Source organism: Amblyomma mixtum, chromosome 3, assembly GCF_055824585.1.
Source record: "Amblyomma mixtum isolate Tamu chromosome 3, ASM5582458v1, whole genome shotgun sequence".
In the NCBI taxonomy this organism is placed as follows: Eukaryota; Metazoa; Arthropoda; class Arachnida; order Ixodida; family Ixodidae; genus Amblyomma; species Amblyomma mixtum.
This window is the reverse complement of record NC_143014.1, coordinates 68005733-68017591: the sequence shown is the minus strand read 5'-3', so window position 1 is coordinate 68017591 and position 11859 is coordinate 68005733. Positions and strand designations below refer to the sequence as shown.

At 42.8% G+C, this 11859-nt stretch overlaps 1 protein-coding gene across 2 annotated transcripts in view; it reads right to left on the bottom strand.

Moving 5' to 3' along the window:
- Nucleotides 1-5778: 5778 nt before the first annotated feature.
- The window catches only part of LOC149350508 (transmembrane protein 208), a 38704-nt gene continuing 32623 nt past the window's right edge, over nucleotides 5779-11859 (bottom strand). For both annotated transcript variants that reach the window (XM_089579557.1, XM_089579555.1), the window contains exon 6: nucleotides 5779-8107. In XM_089579557.1, the coding sequence (XP_089435683.1) occupies nucleotides 7982-8107 (126 nt within the window). In that variant the 3' untranslated portion in view covers nucleotides 5779-7981. The remainder of the gene's footprint in view (nucleotides 8108-11859) is intronic.

The window sequence follows — 11859 nt, the reverse complement described above, 5'->3', positions numbered from 1 at the left end:
GGATGTGTGCCTGCTTTCTGCCCAAGCAAACCTCTGCATCCACAAACGCAGTTTTTCAGGCAATGTGTCGGGAAGATCCACTGCGAAATTTGCAGGTCAAGGAAGAGGAGCTGGTGCAGAAGTACTTGAGTGACTTCGAAGAAGATGAACGATGGATAGGGTTACTTTGCGCGATCAGAAAAAGAACTCTCAGAGTTGGAAAGAGAACTTCTGACCCTGGACGTTTCCTTCAAAACTGCAAGCTCGCACGGCCGCCTGCACGAATGAGCCTCGACAGATGAAAAATGTAAGCCGCGTTATAATGGCATTATTGCATGCGTTGTTGTAAATGGGATTTCAATACGGAGTGATAAATGTTAGCTCATGAGGCACAGGTATATGCGTTAATAGTAAATAATCACAAAGTGAACAAGGGAAGGGAATGATTCACGGTGCTTGAGAACGTTTCGACAAGAGGACTTTTCTTCTGGGCAAAGCGTTCTGGGCAAGTGCGAATGATGTTAGTATTGGAGGGTGAATCTTGTCCTGGCATGATGGCTGCGAATGTTGGTTAACCGGATGACCTGCTAAACTGTGAAAAGAAAAAGGCCAGCTCAGCAGAAAGGAATCCGGGGGAGTGTAGCGTGGAGAGAGAGCGAGCGTTTGGAAGGCTGTGTGTCCAGCTGCGATAGGGGGCATGGTATGACTGGTTGTGTTGACCTGAAAAACTCAAATAAGGAATTAGACATAATGACGGAACGAAATACGGGGGGGGAGGGGGGAATAAAAAAAAGAGAAAACATGGAGACAAGTTCAGAGAAAGCATGGAATGCGAAAGACAAGTGTTCCTGAGAAATAAAGGCAAGAGAAGCAGGGCACAAGCTAAAGATGAAATTGAACAAAGAGAGAAACAAATAAAATGTCATTGGCGGGGGGGGGGGGGGGGGGTAAAGGTTGGATCGGGGCGGAAGGGTAGAGTGAAAGAAAGGATTAAGCGGTGGTATGAAGTGCTGGTAAATGCTCTGACCAGGTGAAAGATCTGTTTAAAGAATTACGCCAGTGCCAGAACGTACAGCTGCCCACAAAAGTTTTCGAAAGACAAAAATTGCAACAAACTTAAGCCTAATATCTGGACACCCTAAGCATGCAGCCATGAAGTGAAGTGTGTGCTTTGTAGTTCCCAGCGCGACCGCAGCCCTCAGTGCCTGACTGCGGTTCTAGTCAGCGAGGAAATTGTGTTATAATTTCTCGATTTAGGCGTTCCGAAGACTTTTGTGGGCACCTGTACATGACAGATTCTAAGTTTTCGCTGGATATATGTTAACCCCTGCTGGTTGTATGGTTTTAAATTTGTGGATTAGGAATGCCTGTGTATTTCTGTCCCTTGCAGATTTGAAAGCCTTTAAATATACCTTCAAATTCTATTTGCGATTACCTTAGTAAATTCCTTGTAGGCAACGAACAGTAAACTGACTGGTAATTTTTCAAGTCCTTGACGTCTCCTTTCGTATGAATTAAGATAATGTTAACGTCCTTCCAAGCTTCTGGTACGCACGCTTCTGGTAGAGCTATTAACTTTGATAGCTCTACCAGTTATATTTTGTCCGTAGGTTTAGGCGCTTTCATGCTTTGGAGTTCCTTAATAAGATTTTTCGCCTCCCGAGATAGTTTGCCGGTATCCTATCGAACCATCCTAGCTACCGCCTACCTCTACTGCGCACTCCGTAATGATAGCTGTGAGATTATCGTTCATTGTCTGAACATTAAGATCGTCTTCCTCAGTTACAGTCAAATATCTGTTCTGCAGCGATATTCTGAATACCTGCTTTCCCTCCTACCCTTAACTCGTTCCGCTTCACTGATTTTTTCCGTTCCCTCTTCAGGTCTAAGCTAATCCGAGACCTTACCATTCTGTGGTCGCTACAGTGCACCTATCATGAGGACCTCCACGTTCTGCACAATACCAGGGTGAGCGCATAGTATGAAGTCTATTTCATTTTTAGTCTCACTATGGAAAGGAGTATGGAACCCAATTTTCCTGTCATGTTTTCTTCTCTACAATGAAGCGGAAGACATGAATCACCATGTAGTATTCACGTAAGACCGCTTTATAATCGTATTTTTCTGTCATGGCTGTTTCGGTTTCAACAATCGAATGATGGCTGTGACGTCGAAGAGTGGTTTTATGTCATGTAAGGCATGGAAAAACGTCGATATAATCGCTGCTTCATTGTTTTAATTCACTACAGTGCTGAAGGCAGCCTTCCTCAAGATCCAGAATGACAACGAATGTGGAAGCAGCGATTATATTGCAGTTTTTTCATGCCTCACGTTACATAAAACCACCCTTTGACGTCACAGTCCCCATTTGGCTGTTGAAATCGAAACCGAAACAGCACGAGAAAAATTCGATTATAAATTATTCAGCGGTCATAGAATACCAGGTAGCAATCCATGTATAATAATGCCTTACGCATCATTACAAACAAGAAACAATGCGACCAAAATGTAGGTGTCTATACTCCTTTAAGTGCCCTCCATAAATTTCAGACATTTGGAGGGGTACAACCGCGCAGATTTATTCACTGCGCGGTTATACTTTGCAGCTTTGCACATTCGACCATCCAACAACATTTTACACAAGGGGACTGCGAACCTCGAGTTTATTAGCGTCAGTGGATCCCTTCTACATTACAGCAGAAAATTACATGGCTACTCTAGCTCGCAAAGCACCTAGTGGGGCAAAGGCAGAATGCGTCAGCAGTGCCCGAATGGTTTTGCCACTGCCGCTGAACCGTTGCACCTTCTATTATTGGTCACTGGAAAAGTAATTCAAACCTTTTAGTCTCTGTATTGCTGCTATGCGCCATCCCCCTGCCAAAAGAATGCAAAAAGTTTGTTATGCACTGAAAATTACTCGTTCTGAAACCAATTCAGTTTAACAGTTAGATGAAATGTCAGGAGCGCAGTGCATCTGACAGCAGCAGGAATGGTTTCCTTGTTGCTCCGCATGCGACTTTTCTTCACCATGGCTGTGGGTGCAGACCAAAGTGTCTACCATCGATACAAAACACCAGTGACAGCCTATGGGATGCCAAACGAACAAGCAGCATTGCATATTATGTAAACAATCCATGAAAAAGTGTTTTTGGTGTCAAACTTTGGGTGTACCTCTAAGCCAGTCTCTTTTTTTCTTTTTTTAGCAATCAAACTTTAGGAAATTTTGCGTCTATGCGTATCTCATATGAACCAAGTCCACAAATACTTACTCAGAGGCAAAAATTTGTGTCTATCTGCATTGTCCTTCCATTGTGCCTTACGTCCCAAAGACTCCTCCCGAGTTGATTTTGGCACAAGATGGCCTTAACTGTTAATGTGCCATGAAACAAAACACAACACATCTCTCCCCGATAGTCAGTGCTGGTTATTGGCATGCAACAACTTAGGCGCTTTGAAGACAGCTCGTAAAAAAAGCTCAGCAAAGCTGCTCATGTGAAAGCTGCCTTAAAAGAACATGATGTGCTGCCATCAGCAAACTTAACACGATGCTCGAGCACAAGGCTCAGACTGACGGCAGCACCACGAAGCGTAGGCTCTGGCGAGACTGTGCTGCCAGAGTCCTTCAGTACAAAGTCCTACAATACTTCTGCTGCACATGAAGGTTCGCCGTCACGCTATGGAAGAGCTTTGTGCGCTGTCAGGAGTGACTGCACCGCGCGGCGCTGGGCATCGTCTGTAGTTTTATGCCTAAGGGCAGTTCAGTCGGGATTAGAAATAAATCAGAGCTGTTGGAAGATTAGCCCTAGGTGCCCATGGCAATACCACAAACAAGGCAGAACAAGGGGATATGGGCTGAGCATCGTTCGAAGCATGGGAAGCTCAATGTAAAATTATATGAAGAATGTCTGACGAAATTGAACAACAACAGGTGGGCAGCTAAGGTATTTAAATATTTATACAGAAAGCGCACTGACTCACAATGGTGGATAAGGACTAGGAAACTAACCAGTAAGTATGCGCGACACAAAGAGAAATAAACAGCTTTAAATGACAGGTAAAAAACGCAGAAAATAAAAACTGGACCAATTCAATGGAAAAGATGCAGAGTGTAGAACTATATCAAAATTGGAAAAGGTAGATCAGGAAGAAATCATTCCAAGATAACTCAAAAGGCAGTGCCCTATTATTTGAAGCTAGATCAGGGTGTCTTAAAACGTGCAGCTACAAAAAGAAATTTGACCAAGGTGACACATGTGCAGCGTGTGGTAAACCTGTAGAAACAATTGAACATTTTATACTTGCACGTGATGGTATCCTCTTGGATGTCGATGCGGGCGCAGTCACTCTCCCTAAGGCCCTAGGGCCTAGGGTTTAGGCATAACAATGGCCATGTGAATGAATCTGAGGTGGAAGTTAGCAAAAAGCGATTGAAAGATTGGTGGCTCAAAAGTAGAGAAGTGATATAAGGTTAGAAGTGTAGCATTAAAAATGTATTAAAAGAAAATGGCGAATTTGCAGACCCATTTATAACACCGCTAAAGAAATATAAATGAGCATGGTGGCAACTGCCACCATCCCATTTCAAAGGGGATGCTGCTAACTTCCTTCCATCCATCCATCCGGGCACCGAGCAACAGAGCAGACGAGAGACTGTGGCCGCCGCTGTCAATAAGTGATGTCATGGCGGACAGGCATGTAGTTTTCACTGTTAATTTTGCATGTTCCGATTAATATGAAGTGCGTGAGAGCTGTGAAGGAAGCCGAACAGCTGCTGGGTTTCTGGCTGCCCTTCCATCAACAGAGTATAGCTTGTGTTCGGGCTAGTCAGTTGACGAATGGAAGCATTTGTGGGCGCTGTATAGTGATGACAAGAAGGGTGACTAGTCCAGTCTTCACTATGCAGTGCTCAAAAACGCTTCCAGCACCAGAGGAGCAGGGGACATGTGTTCTGCTTTTCTGCTACCGAACAGTGCAAAGAAAAGCAAAGAGAAATGGAATACCAGGCAACTACATTGGTGTACGCCACAAACTTCATTCAGCAGTTTTAAGCTGACAATTTTTTTTTTCTGGTTAAATAAGTTTATTCTATTGCAAACCTTAGAACAGTTATTGAATGCAGCAAATGCATCGATGTTATTAAATGGTCACCTGATTTTTTTAAAATTTCTGAATTCAGGAGACTATATAAGCCTTTCTGCATGATACATCCTGTGGAGGATTCTATCGAGCGTGCTGAATACCTGTTCTTGAGGTCAATTAACTCGTGAATGAAGACAGACACTTTCAGCAGCACATAAAATATGCTACTTAATTGACAATAACTGTGCCAAATGAAATACACAAAAAAAAAACAGCCTGTGCCACATCTTGGAGGGCGGTGGAAGTCTGGTCTATACTCTCGCCATTTGCACTCCGTGGCAGGGTGACCACATTCACACCTAACCCTATCCTAACACCATGGAGCTAGCTATGCAGCAAAGCTGGCACACTCAAACTTGTTAAGTCCTGGCTGGGCGACTTCTGCACTTACAACAGACTTGAGCACTTGTGATATGGTTCGAAAAACAGAGGACAGAGTGCATAGAAAAGGCAACAAATGCCCTGTAGAATGGCAGTTTGTACTTCCTTCTACTTCTTTTTCAACATCATTCTAGAGTTTTTCGTTATTAGCTAATGAAAAAAAAAAAAACTACGGTCAAATTTGTCTATTACTGCTATGGACAGTTCATGATGTGGTTTTATATCATTAGTTCCAGTAGTTCCTGTACAGTAAGTGCATGAAAACTTTTCGAAGTAATCTAACAGAGAAGCTTGTTTTTATTCAAGGCTCTTTCGCATGTCACTCCTGAGAGCAATTCTCCTCTGAGGGGTACATGCATGTGCCTTTAACAAATTGCATTAACATGCACAAGTATCGATGCCAAGTTTAATTACATATGGTATTCACACAACACTGCTTCATATTTTCCATTCCCAAACCTAGAAACCGTTCTTATAAAATGCATAGCAAAGAAAAAAACTTGTTTCATTTGAAGTCCTCAATCTTTTTCAGCAAAGCATTGGCACAAAAGAGTAACATGGTGCATTTAAATGCAACCTGTTAGTTGCCAACTCAAGTTTTCATGAAAGATCTCAACTCGCCACATCCTTCACAACACTGGCAGGAATCTCAACAAAACTAAACATACCGCGCACCTATACAGCATAATAAAAGTAAAAAACAATGTATTAAAAAGCATTCAGCATCCAAGAAAGTATGCACTTCACACATTCGGGTCGACATGGTTGCTGCAGCATTAAAATCCAGTTCAGCATCATCAAGCATCAAGAAGACCTTAGCCCCATATACAAATATAGTAACCAAAAAATAGCAACAGTTGAACTGGCTAAGCAGGACCACAAGTTTTTAAGGCCTTTAGAAGCCAATCTTCTAAGCCACAATTGATCAAAAAAATTGGCAGAGGCTTAGCTTGGTTAAGCCCGGAAATTGCGAAAGCAATGTGAGCTGCTTTTTCCTTCTGTTTCGCTGTAGATGGCATGGCTGCGTACAGTAGGAAACCTTCGCCGTGACTACCGCCGCTCTACACGGACGGCACCCAGATCAAGAGATGTTGAACGCATTCGCCTGGCTGCATAATATGTACGCCGTTTAGCTAAACGTTGTTCCCGCTCTTCATCCGTTTCTTCCGCACGTCGCCGCTTCTTAGCTGCAGCACATCGTTGCAGCTTCACCTTATGCACATGATCCGACATATCGTGGAGGATTCGGTGGGACGATCGCGATGAGCCGAGTTGGGGCACCGCTTTTCCACAGCTGGTATGACGACACACATAGGTCACGCTAAAGGTCAATCAATGGTGGATTTTCCGGGACAACGGCCAAGAGCGGAAACCTCAAGCAGTATTGCTTTCGCAATAAAACAACTGGCAGAAGCCATCACTGCTTTGGGTGACAGCCACAGAGAACAGCTCAGGAAACAAGCTGCCTAGCAGGTCCTATAACAGAGCAATAAATAATGCTCTCACACGGGCACTTTTAACCCAGATCAGGCTGATTAAAATTAACTCAATGCTGATTGAGCATTAATACAACGTCATTTCAGCCACAACTGAGCCCGATCCTGCGCGACGGTTCTCGAAGTGCGATTGAGATTTTTTTATCCGTCTCAAGGAGCTACCACTGCTGCCTGCGGATCCAAGAAACATTCTAGCGCATATTAATAAGTGGCCACACTGCTCCGTAGCATATAACTGGAAAATCATATGCCAACATCTCCATCAAAATCAATTATGCTTACTTTTAATTCATTGCAAACTACTTTTTCACCATAATTATACGACTGCATATGCATGCAGTGCCACCTGATATGTAGCGAGCCAACTTATCAATTAGGGTCAAGTGAAAACATGTAGCAAGGTTACAAGTCTGGTGTGCACAAAATTTCAAACACTATCAGACTCAATCAGGATTCAATGTGCCTGTGTGACAGCACAATAATACAAGCACAATCATAACTAGAATCATTACCAGCAACATTTTCCCGTTTTACCTCTGCTGGGGCAGTACACATGATTGGGAGAGAACTGCTAGCGGTGGATATTCAGAAGAAAACAATAAAACGCACGCACACATAAACCTCATATTTACCCCTCTCACAACGCAGCACATGAAGCTTGCTTATAGTGTTTTTTTTTATTCTCATATATAAAATGATTGCATTAATTCAACTAGCGAAAGGACATTGAGAAAAAGAGCAGTAATAAAACTGTCCTTGTTTCCTACGGGAAATTCATCTTTAGAGCCTAACTTTTCTTCGCAGCAAAGTTCAGTCCTGGAGCTTAAGCTCACTACTTGACGACAATGTCATAACTTCCGAGAAAAAAAAACTGCAATTTACAAACTGCACATGCCTATATCACCTTTCAAATGATGGCATCATTAAAACCACATTCAGCTTGCTTTGTACTGGCACAAAGATCAACCTAAGACGACGTCAATCTTTCAGTGCCGCCTGCTCTTGCGTTCCAATTTCCTCTGCTTTTTGTCATCCATCTCTGGAGGGGCTGGCTGGAAGAACCATGGTCCCAAGACGTTGACCCAGAGTAAGTAGAATGCATAGCCAGGAGCCTGCGGTAATAAAACTTCGTATCAAAAACAGCTAGTGCATACCCACATCACTAATAATTTGCCACCTCCAACTCCACCTATCTGCTTGCACATTTTTTACCTCTGCACTGCATCCTTACAGCTTCCAATGCCTATCTAGCAATTTGACTCTTGAGCCTTGACATGCATGATAGAAAGCATGTGAACAATAGCATTCACAGCGATAAATTTCAGGTGACCTTTGACAGCAATATGAGCACTGTAATCATGTTCTTTGACTGGTCAATATAAACATCACTAGACAAAGTTGTCTTACTACTTTTTAGTGCACTCGGCAGTTGTCTACTTGAAGACACATCAGCTACACACTACACACTTCACACGAGATCATCTGCAACTTTGTAGCTGAGAAAACGATGCCAACTGTGGCACGTAGACCCAAAATATTAATGCTGTGCAAGATTTTGCTGGAGTTGTGAGCAACAGCTACACAACCCCTCAAGGGCTCATAAAAAAAAAGGGGTACTAAAATGGCCGATTTTTTTCATGACGTGAAATGCTACAATAACATGCTTAAAACACAAAAATATCTGTGAAAACATTTTACGACACGTTTTTATTAGCCATTCCGCAATGTCCACTCTTGGAACTTCAGAAAGAAAGGGTTGGTTTTGAATAGCAGTACACACAAAATGCACTATTCGTCCACTGATTCCCCCCAGACTATTGAAGAAAGGAGACACGTAACACTCTTCTGTATTATAATGCCACATGGATGATGCTATGCTTCTTTAAAAGTGAAGGAAAATCTCATGCTAACAGGTTAAGCTTCAACACACCAGGAATGCCTTCTGCCATCTAGTGAGAACACTCATATTCAATAGAAGTGTGGATGAAAGAACGGATGCAGCCATCTATGTTTTAAATGTAAAAACGCCATCTGCAAGCACTGGTCGTCGAAAGCCATTTAGAAAGCAGCGAAACACCGATGACTAGGTGTGCCAGTCATAAGCGAAAAAGTGGCGATCACTCGTGACGAGCTGACGTCGTCATGAACTCTTAAGGGGTTAAAGGGGTAGCCTGCTCAATTTTATCAAATACATATAATTTTTTTTCATCAATCTAAAGCTCCTAACCTAAATAATGAATACTTGGGTGTGGTGCCGAGAAATACGGAATAACAATTTAAAACCAAAATTTTCGGTTTGATTTAGGTTTTGGTCAGTGGCTGGTTATGGCGCTCGGCTGCTGACCCGAAATACGCAGGTTCAGTCTTGGCCGTAGCGGTTGAATTTTGATGGAGGCGAAATTCTAGGGGCCTGTGTACTGTGCAATGTCAGTGCACATTAAAGAACCCCAGGTGGTCGAAATTTCCGGAGCCCTTCACTACGGCATCCCACATAGCCTGAGTTGCTTTGGGACACTGAACCCTATAAACCATAAACCAAAATTTGCCACATGGTAATTTCGCCTTCTTGTGAAAGCTGGCGTTTGCAAATCGTGACACCAGGTACACAGTATATAGTAAATACAGTAACTTTCTGCAACTCTGTAGACACGTGTGCAGTGCTGCCAAGGCAATGTGCAGCGGCAATATTGAACATAACATCGACCCAGGTGTATAGACTTTGTTAAAACTATAACCGAGAGCACTACGGTGGTTTTAAATATATTGCCAATGAAGTAAAACTGTCGATATCTACCACAAATAACAGCAACTGTTTTTTGCCAATGGCAGTGCCACTGTCAGCAGTGGTTGTCTGCCTTTTCAAAACATTTTAAGAGATGATGAGAAAGTAGAGTTAAACCCCTCAAGGAACAGTGGCTAGTTGCAAGAGAAAAAAAAAAAATAATAAGGCATCTGATGTTCCTTAAAGCGAAAATAACATTATGTACTGCACTCAGTCCTATTCATAAAGTGCATTATATCAACTCCAGGCGACACAGCATGGTGCAACAGTCGACTCTGGCCAGACTTTCTTCGCCAATGTAAAAACGAACTCCCTGCCAAAACCAAAAGTTCTGCCCACACTATTGTGACCATATGGGAAGATCCTCAACCATATGCCAATATTTTTATGCTCGTCTCCAGTTTCAACAGTCGAGTGTCCCTTCAATTTTTATTAAATCCTCTGGGCCTTAAGCTTGCTGCTTCCATGCGTCCATGCTTTTCTGATGTTTTTCTTCTCAAGAACATGCTCTTCAAAAGACAAACACAGTAAACAACCTCCAGCATGAATAAAAATGTTATTAAGCTTAAAGTTTTGCTGAAATCACTGTGAGCAGGACTTTTGTTAAAGGCACCAAAAAGCTTGATGGCACAATTCCTTTTTGCTAAGTTTACATGTTTTTATTCATTAGCAGGAAGTCCTACTTCAGAGCTCGAAGCACATAATGTGCTCCAGACCCCTTGGTCAAAATGGCAGTGTTTAGAAACAGACTGTCTGTGTATGTGCTGCTATGGACCATCCTTTTCTAATGCGCCCCTTCAGTTTTACAGCAAAAGCTGTTACAGCTTTGGTTTAGCCGTACAGCCCAGCATTCTACTGTGAAATCTGTAGCGTCAGCCGTAAGACCGTAATTACTTAGTGAATTCATTTACCTAAGTAACCGATTTCAATTTAACTGAATTCAATGACTGCCACCTGCAACAACCAGATCAAATTTCGCTATTTCGCATTAGCACAGCTAGGCTTTCTATTATGACTGACGATGTAGATTCCACGGCTAAATGGCTAAACCAAAGCTATAATGGCTTTCACTGATTAATGCTCTAAGAGGGTAAGCTTACTCTGAGAGAGAGAGAGAGAGCGCGAGTGTGTGTGTGCGTGCGTGCGTGCATGCTCATGTCTCTGTGCACTGTGTTTTTGCTCCTTTTCCCATCTTCCTTTTCATATTTGTCTCTGTGCAAAATAAACTAGTTTTCTGTCAGCGCCTGTCCTGTAATCCATGTTCCCATTCATCCCTCCCACACTGAGTCTTTAAAACTTAGCCTCCAAAAAAACCAAAGCTGTTTCCCCGGTTTGTGTCTATTAAGTAACCGTGCCCATGATTGATGCCACCTCTGTGGTGGTGTTCCAGTTTCCCCATTGCTGCAAGTAAGTTTGAGCTTGGTTTGCAAGCTTCCTTTGCCACTCAGGCGAAGCAGTGCAGCTGTCATTACTTCAGAATGAGCTGCTTGTGAACGGGGCTTTTATCTTGTTCGTGAGAGGTTATTGGGCAAGTGGAAAAACAAAAATGCATTCAAATGATACTTGACTATAACGCACTGCTACGAGAGGACCAGTGAAATGTGACCAGAGAAAACTTTTCCCAAAATGCTTTCATAAAAATTGCACAAGTGCTCAAGGAATATTTTTACATGAAATTAAATGACATATCTAAAATCAGCACACAAAAATACATGTGGCCTGAAAATTTCATTAGCCGCCACGGTGGCTCAGTGGCTATGGTGCTCGGCTGCTGGCCCGAAAGACGCGGGTTCGATCCCGGCCGCGGCGGCTAGAATTTCTTTGGAGGAGAAATTCTAGAGGCCCGTGTGCTGTGCGATGTCAGTGCACGTTAAAGAACCCCAGGTGGTCGAAATTTCCGGAGCCCTTCACTACGGCGTCTCTCATAGCCTTAGTCGCTTTGGGACGTTAAACCCCACAAAACCAAACCAAACCAAAATTTCATTACTATATCTAGATTAATAAAATTTTCTTTTCAAGACCAGGGTCCCCCCTTAATTGAAGAATCGTGATGTACAAACAGCAGGATGAAAGGACATTCTA